This window comes from Trichomycterus rosablanca, chromosome 17 (genome assembly GCF_030014385.1).
Source record: "Trichomycterus rosablanca isolate fTriRos1 chromosome 17, fTriRos1.hap1, whole genome shotgun sequence".
Lineage (NCBI taxonomy): Eukaryota > Metazoa > Chordata > Actinopteri > Siluriformes > Trichomycteridae > Trichomycterus > Trichomycterus rosablanca.
In genome coordinates this window covers 23,072,642-23,080,105 of record NC_086004.1, presented here as the reverse complement: position 1 = coordinate 23,080,105, position 7,464 = coordinate 23,072,642, and the positions used below count along the sequence as shown (strand labels likewise).

General features: G+C 37.1%; 1 protein-coding gene across 1 annotated transcript; it reads left to right on the top strand.

Moving 5' to 3' along the window:
• The first annotated feature begins 236 nt into the window (after window positions 1–236).
• Window positions 237–5,055, top strand: LOC134331640 (retinol dehydrogenase 7-like). Its single transcript, XM_063013133.1, has 5 exons — window positions 237–328; window positions 2,342–2,656; window positions 2,827–3,085; window positions 3,870–4,033; window positions 4,434–5,055. Exons 2-5 carry the CDS (start codon window positions 2,344–2,346, stop codon window positions 4,655–4,657), a joined length of 960 nt encoding a protein of 319 aa, XP_062869203.1. The 5' UTR covers window positions 237–328; window positions 2,342–2,343; the 3' UTR covers window positions 4,658–5,055.
• The last annotated feature ends 2,409 nt before the right edge of the window (window positions 5,056–7,464 follow it).

The window sequence follows — 7,464 nt, the reverse complement described above, 5'->3', positions numbered from 1 at the left end:
ACCTATTAATTAAGATAAACATGTAACATTTAGTGCTGAGCAGATGCTAAACAATAACAGTATTAAGTATATTAATGACATTAAATTCATTACTTTTTTTAAAACAAAGCAACATACAGCTAAAAATGCTTGATAAGTAGTGGAAATGAATGGGGCTCTATGGGATGTTTGGAACTATACAGAGCTCCACAACCCGGAAGCTGCACAGAAAATTGTCCCGTCCCCTTTACAACGGTTCCCTATGGGAGAGTCGCCACTCTGTTCTCTCTACCGCTCTGGTCAGTACTGCACACAACCTGTTCAGTCTGTCCTGGACGCAGAGAAGCAGGTAGGTCTGATGTATTATGTGTCTTTAAATTGACAAAACTTTTTAAGCTTTAGCAGAAATATGTAGTCTGCATACTCCCGCGAAATAAACATTCTTTTTACAAGTCATGTTTTGTTGAAGTATTTTGAGTTTGAGAGTGTTTAGTTTTGTTCTTGAACACTGCAGCGTTAGTCTTAATCCCTTTAAAACTAAGTGTTAAAAGTGCGCTTATAGTAAACCATCACTGTACGCTTTGGGACGTTCAACACATTGAGAACTTTTTATATCTGGCACAAATCTTTTGTCTTTAGCTGTTTTTCAGTCTTTAAATATGCACGCCATATGATTTATGTTGTGGCCGCTATAGTTTACAGTGTGTTGCACTCGAGGTTCATGATCTGTGATAACACAGGAAACCGCTCCTGTACGGGGCCTCATTAGGGAAGAAAAACTGCTCAAGGTTAGAAAGTTTACACTTCTAACTGACATGTATGTAATGCCAGTGTTAAGACATTAAAGAAGCTTCTCACTGTAAATTGTGACAAAAATAATTAAAGTTATTTTATACGTTTTTTGTTGGTTTTTTGTTGGTTTTTTGATATGAAGATATTATACGAGTTTTTTCCCCTCAAACTAGCAATCAGACCTGTTTTATATTTTTTGTACATAAGTACAGTTGTTTGCACAAATTAGACTGAAAGTTTTCTATAAATGGCTCATAGTCCTTATGATCCACCTTCTGTGATCTGTACAGTTTCTTGAACTTTTAAATTATAATGCTTGTGGTTCATGTGCAGTAAATAAGTCTTAGATTTGTTTGCATATTTTCCGCAATGATATGAAAGCTATTGCATCTAAATTGTTTGTATTTATTTATTAGAATCAAATACGCTTTAAAATAAATACATGTTAATGCATTAAAATATGTTAATAATGGTGTTGTAGAATAAAGCAATACATGTCCTGTATAAATTACCCTGTGTTTTAAATCTCATTTAAAACAAAACATGTAGTAGTCAGTAATTACTACTAAATGACATAGTAATTGCATAGTTTTGAATCATGACACAAGAGTGGAATCGTAAGGGCCCTCTAAAGATATACAAAATAATATATTATAGCATAATATAATAAGTAATCAGTTCCAGCTAAAGATTTTCATAATTTATATGTCTTTTATTTGTATTTTAGTGCTGCAAATTACTGCATTTACTGTTGTTTTGCAATAAAAACAATTAATTATTAAATAGTGAACTTTTGGTTTTTGGTCATTTATTTGAAGCTAAATAGCCAGTATAACTGTAATTGTGTTTTATTTGATATAATATTAATACAAATACAATAATTCATTCATGCATTTTTACTGCTTACTCCTGCATGATGAGGTCTGATTAATTGGGTGAAAGGCAGGAAACACCTTGAGCAGGTCATTGATACAAATACAGCCTTGTGATATTACAGAACTTAAATACTAGACCATTGTCTATTGCACTAGGCCTTCTGCATGTTTTTAGAGGTAGGAGGAAATATGAGTACCTGGAGAAAACCCATATGGACATGTCTTCTACCAACTGGTGCTAGATGTTAATAAAGTACTAAACCTCTTTGTAGAATTGGTAGATTCAATGTAGATTCAAGCCTGATGAGCTTTGAGCCCTGTCTCTGCTACTGATTAACTACAGTTTATTTACTGATCGTGTTCTGATATTAAATCCAGGTCTATTATGCCAGCCCATCACTGCTGAGATCTGAGGTCAAACCTCAGCTGTGCTATCGAGTGTCTACACAGACATGACTGTTTTTTGTCTAAGTATGATATGATTGGATTTCATCACAGATAATTTTGTCTCTAGAGTATTCATTTTTATCACACAACTAACTTTCAATTTGGTCATTTTAATTAGATAACTTAAATAATTACAATGGAATGTAATCAGATAGGGCTCCAGATGTTTTGATGTTTGGTTTATTTTACAAAACTGTTTTAGGAAGTTGCACCATGTATGATGACACTATTGTAACTGTTCTGTGCAGTCATGTGGATGTACGTGTTGGTGCTGATTGTGCTGTACTATGTGATGCGCTGGTTCCGTGAGTTGGAACGAGTCCCTGACAGAGGTACAAAGTATGTGTACATCACCGGCTGTGACACAGGCTTTGGAAACCTTCTAGCACGCCATCTGGACAAGTGTGGCTTCTGTGTGGTGGCAGGATGTTTTACTGAGAAGGGTGAAGAGGAGCTGAAAAAATCCTGCTCATCTAGAATGTCTACAGTGTCTCTGGATGTGAGGAAACCTGAAAGTATTGAGAAGGCTGCAGCTTTTATTAAAGATCATGTGGGGCAGATAGGTGAGCAAATTACACAGCACAGATAGAAACATTTTAGATGTGGCATTATTCATTATTCAGGTTGGTAGCTGTCATGTGATAGAAACAACCAAATCAAAAGAAGAAGGGTTTATGAATGGTTGTATTATGTGAAACATAATACATTGTAAAAACTCTGCTCTAATCACCAGGTCTATGGGCAGTAGTGAATAATGCAGGGGTCTCCGTCCCCTCGGCACCCTGTGACTGGCTAACGCTGCAGGACTACAAGTCCATGCTCGATGTCAACCTGGATGGTGTCATTGCAATCACGCTGAGTGTTCTTCCCCTCATCAAGAAAGCAAAAGGACGTGTTGTGAATGTAGCCAGTGTATTTGGTCGGATCAGTCCATTTGGGGGACCATACTGTGTATCCAAATATGGTGTGGAAGCATTCAACGACAGCCTCAGGTAAAAAGTGTGAAAGGTTGCCTCAGTTAAATAACTGGTTATAGAAGTAGTACATAACTAGTACATACTTAGTACATACTTAATATGTGAGTGGTTACACTGACGTTTAAAACGTCTTTTTTTTTTTTATCTTGATATTTGCTTATTCTTAACAATGGTGACATTTTACCTTAACTCCACGAACACTGCTTTAATATTCTACAATATTAAATATATTAATATTAATATTCCTCCTCCTGATTATTGTCATGGTGGCGTTGGTGGGAATACACCCTGGACAGGGTGTCAGTTTTATCATTCACTCATTACATATTGGCAGTTTAGGGTAGCCTACTTGTTTTGAAACCTTAAGTATTATGCAAAAGTTTGAACATTTGAAACGTTTTTGTTGACTTTTTTTTTTGCTGTTATACTAAAACATGTCAAATTAGTATGCTAATAAGTGCATTGTAACAGTTTTAGTGAAACCTTTGTATAGTTGTAGGCAGTTTAAACAACTGGCCATAGCTAATGAGCAGAGCTTATGGTAAATACTATTAAGACACTTAAAAGACCATTAAGAGTTATATTAGGTGGAAATCAACACTGACAGAAGGAGAACCTGCAAACTCTTTAAAGGCAGTGAGATACGAATCCCCAGTAGAAACTAATTATGATCATTTAAAACAAATGTAATGTAATGCTGTTTATAAGAGTGGTTGCCAAATAACAAACATGTACTATTTAAATTAAATTACTTTTAAGACAGAACATGACTACTTATCTCATTCTTTTGAGGACTCAGGAGGTGCATGAAACCATTTGGAGTAAAGGTCCTGTGTATCGAGCCAGGTTTCTTTAAGACCAGTGTGACAGACACAGATGTGCTAATGAAGAATGTTAAAATGCTTTGGGAGCGACTGCCAAAAGACCTAAAGGAGGAATATGGAGATAACTACATGAGCAAAGGTATATATGTATAAACTAAAAACCAAGCAGTACAATACCTTTATTGAACATAAATTGTATTGCCCATAAATTGTTTTAGTATAGAAATACAATTAGACATGATGATTTAGCACCACTGCTTAAGCCTGTCACAACCGATATTTAAATATTTAGAAAATAAATACATTTTGGGAAAATAAATCCAACACCAACAATATGTAAATAAATACTAATAATGCAAAATAACTATAAAAAGTATTTTTAATAGAAAAAATGAAAGTATACACCTGTGGTAACAAATATTTTCCCAAATATTAATCTGTAAATAATTAGAAATAGTAAATTAACATTAAAATCTGAGTAGGTTAAATTGTATTTTGTGTTTAATTAACACATATTTTCATTTCACTGTGCTTTCCAGTGGAGAATGTAATGAAAGAGAAGTTCTCCAAGATGCCTGATGGTGACTTGATGAAGGTTGTGAGCTGTATGGAGCATGCCGTGTCAGCCGCGCATCCACGCTCCCGTTACTCTCCTGGCTGGGATGCAAAGTTTTTCTGGCTGCCACTTTCCTATGCCCCGACTTTTATCTCTGACTACTTGCTGCTTAAAGACACTGTCAAACCAGCCAAAACAGTAGTCTAGACTTCTGGTATAAACACCAAAATTTAAACAGTACGTGCTGTACTGTTATATATATAACTATATATATATTATATAGTTTTTACAATCAACAAATAAACACTTACTATTTAATTCTTATAAAAGTAATAGTTTTTTATAGTTTGGGTCAAGATGAAGTGTCACCTAAAATGTTGTTGTGACAGCTGTGACGTTCTGTTCTTGGGGTTAATTGTAATTGACTGAATTCTAAAAATGTCATTGGTAGTTTAAATCCACATATTGCCAAACATCCTCTGCCTGGAGTCTAAAGAAGTGTAATTGACTTTATTTTCTGGTATTTTACCTATTTACTCAAAGTTTATCGATTCTGTTTTTCAGTTGTTAAATGCTAATTATAAAGTATACACCTGGGCTTTTTACCAGTTATTTATTTCTTTAATGGCTGGGATGCTGTAAAATCAGCATGTTGAGGTTCCATTTATTTTCCACTAAGAGCACCTTCTGTACTTTGGTTTCTAATTTCTGAATTTGCATGAGCAGCAATTAAAAAAAAGAGCTGATAGCCAGTGACATATCTCTCAGAGAAAGCACACGCTAGCTTTTAACAGCCAGCCCCACCCACCGGCAATAAACTGACAGGTCAAAGAACTCCAGAAATACATATATATTTATGCACAAACTAAATTGATATAACTAGTATATACAGTGTATCACAAAAGTAAGTACACCCCTCACATTTCTGCAAATATTTCATTATATCTTTTCATGGGACAACACTATAGACATGAATCTTGGATATAACTTAGAGTAGTCAGTGTACAACTTGTATAGCAGTGTAGATTTACTGTCTTCTGAAAATAACTCAACACACAGCCATTAATGTCTAAATGGCTGGCAACATAAGTGAGTACACCCCACAGTGAACATGTCCAAATTGTGCCCAAAGTGTCAAAATTTTGTGTGACCACCATTATTATCCAGCACTGCCTTAACCCTCCTGGGCATGGAATTCACCAGAGCTGCACAGGGTGCTACTGGAATCCTCTTCCACTCCTCCATGATGACATCACGGAGCTGGTGGATGTTAGACACCTTGAACTCCTCCACCTTCCACTTGAGGTGCTCAATTGGGTTTAGTCCATCACCTTTACCTTTAGCTTCCTCAGCAAGGCAGTTGTCATCTTGGAGGTTGTGTTTGGGGTCGTTATCCTGTTGGAAAACTGCCATGAGGCCCAGTTTTTGAAGGGAGGGGATCATGATCTGTTTCAGAATGTCACAGTACATGTTGGAATTCATGTTTCCCTCAATGAACTGCAGCTCCCCAGTGCCAGCAACACTCATGCAGCCCAAGACCATGATGCTACCACCACCATGCTTGACTGTAGGCAAGATACAGTTGTCTTGGTACTTCTCACCAGGGCGCCGCCACACATGCTGGACACCATCTGAGCCAAACAAGTTTATCTTGGTCTCGTCAGACCACAGGGCATTCCAGTAATCCATGTTCTTGGACTGCTTGTTTTCAGCAAACTGTTTGCTGGCTTTCTTGTGCGTCAGCTTCCTTCTGGGATGACGACCATGCAGACCGAGTTGATGCAGTGTGCGGCGTATGGTCTGAGCACTGACAGGCTGACCTCCCACGTCTTCAACCTCTGCAGCAATGCTGGCAGCACTCATGTGTCTATTTTTTAAAGCCAACCTCTGGATATGACGGCGAACACGTGTACTCAACTTCTTTGGTCGACCCTGGCGAAGCCTGTTCCGAGTGGAACCTGTCCTGGAAAACTGCTGTATGACCTTGGCCACCATGCTGTAGCTCAGTTTCAGGGTGTTAGCAATCTTCTTATAGCTCAGGCCATCTTTGTGGAGAGCAACAATTCTATTTCTCACATCCTCAGAGAGTTCTTTGCCATGAGGTGCCATGTTGAATATCCAGTGGCCAGTATGAGAGAATTGTACCCAAAACACCAAATTTAACAGCCCTGCTCCCCATTTACACCTGGGACCTTGACACATGACACCAGGGAGGGACAACGACACATTTGGGCACAATTTGGACATGTTCACTGTGGGGTGTACTCACTTATGTTGCCAGCTATTTAGACATTAATGGCTGTGTGTTGAGTTATTTTCAGAAGACAGTAAATCTACACTGCTATACAAGCTGTACACTGACTACTCTAAGTTATATCCAAGTTTCATGTCTATAGTGTTGTCCCATGGAAAGATATAATGAAATATTTGCAGAAATGTGAGGGGTGTACTCACTTTTGTGATACACTGTATGTATTACAGAGCACAAAAAATTTAGAAGTTATTATTATGTAACGGGTATGTCATAATGTGCCTAAATAAAATAGATATATAACATCTATTTGAGAGTACTTGTACAACTGCAATTGTGTTTCATTTATTCTTTCCACACAAGATGGGCATAGTTAAGTAGGATTAAGTATTACTAAGATAAAAAAAGGCCTTGACCTGCTGATACAAGCTGGTATCAATTAGATCATAGTGTCTTTGTTGTTTAAGCTATTGAACCTGTGAGCCATTTGACTTTTGCAACTCTGCATTTATGCAATTACAATGGACCCCCCTCTCAGTATGACTTTCAAGGTTTAGAATATTTCATAAAACCTGATACTCAATCTGAGATAATGGAGGATGACGCCGCTTCAGATATCTCAGAGGCTGTATCACTCCCTGGGACGGACCAAAAGCTTTATTCAGTAAATGAGTTAAACGAGTTTTTGGATGACACTTTTGGGAAAACAGTAGAAGTTATGGAATTTTTTCCAGATGTCAAAAAATTCATAAAATCTGTTGAA

Coding starts and splice junctions, on each gene's coding strand:
- LOC134331640 (XM_063013133.1), top strand. CDS start 2,344: ATGTGGATGTACGTGTTGGTGCTGATTGTGCTGTACTATGTGATGCGC. Junction 2,657..2,826: donor AGATCATGTGGGGCAGATAG/GTGAGCAAATTA, acceptor TCTAATCACCAG/GTCTATGGGCAGTAGTGAAT. Junction 3,086..3,869: donor GCATTCAACGACAGCCTCAG/GTAAAAAGTGTG, acceptor TTGAGGACTCAG/GAGGTGCATGAAACCATTTG.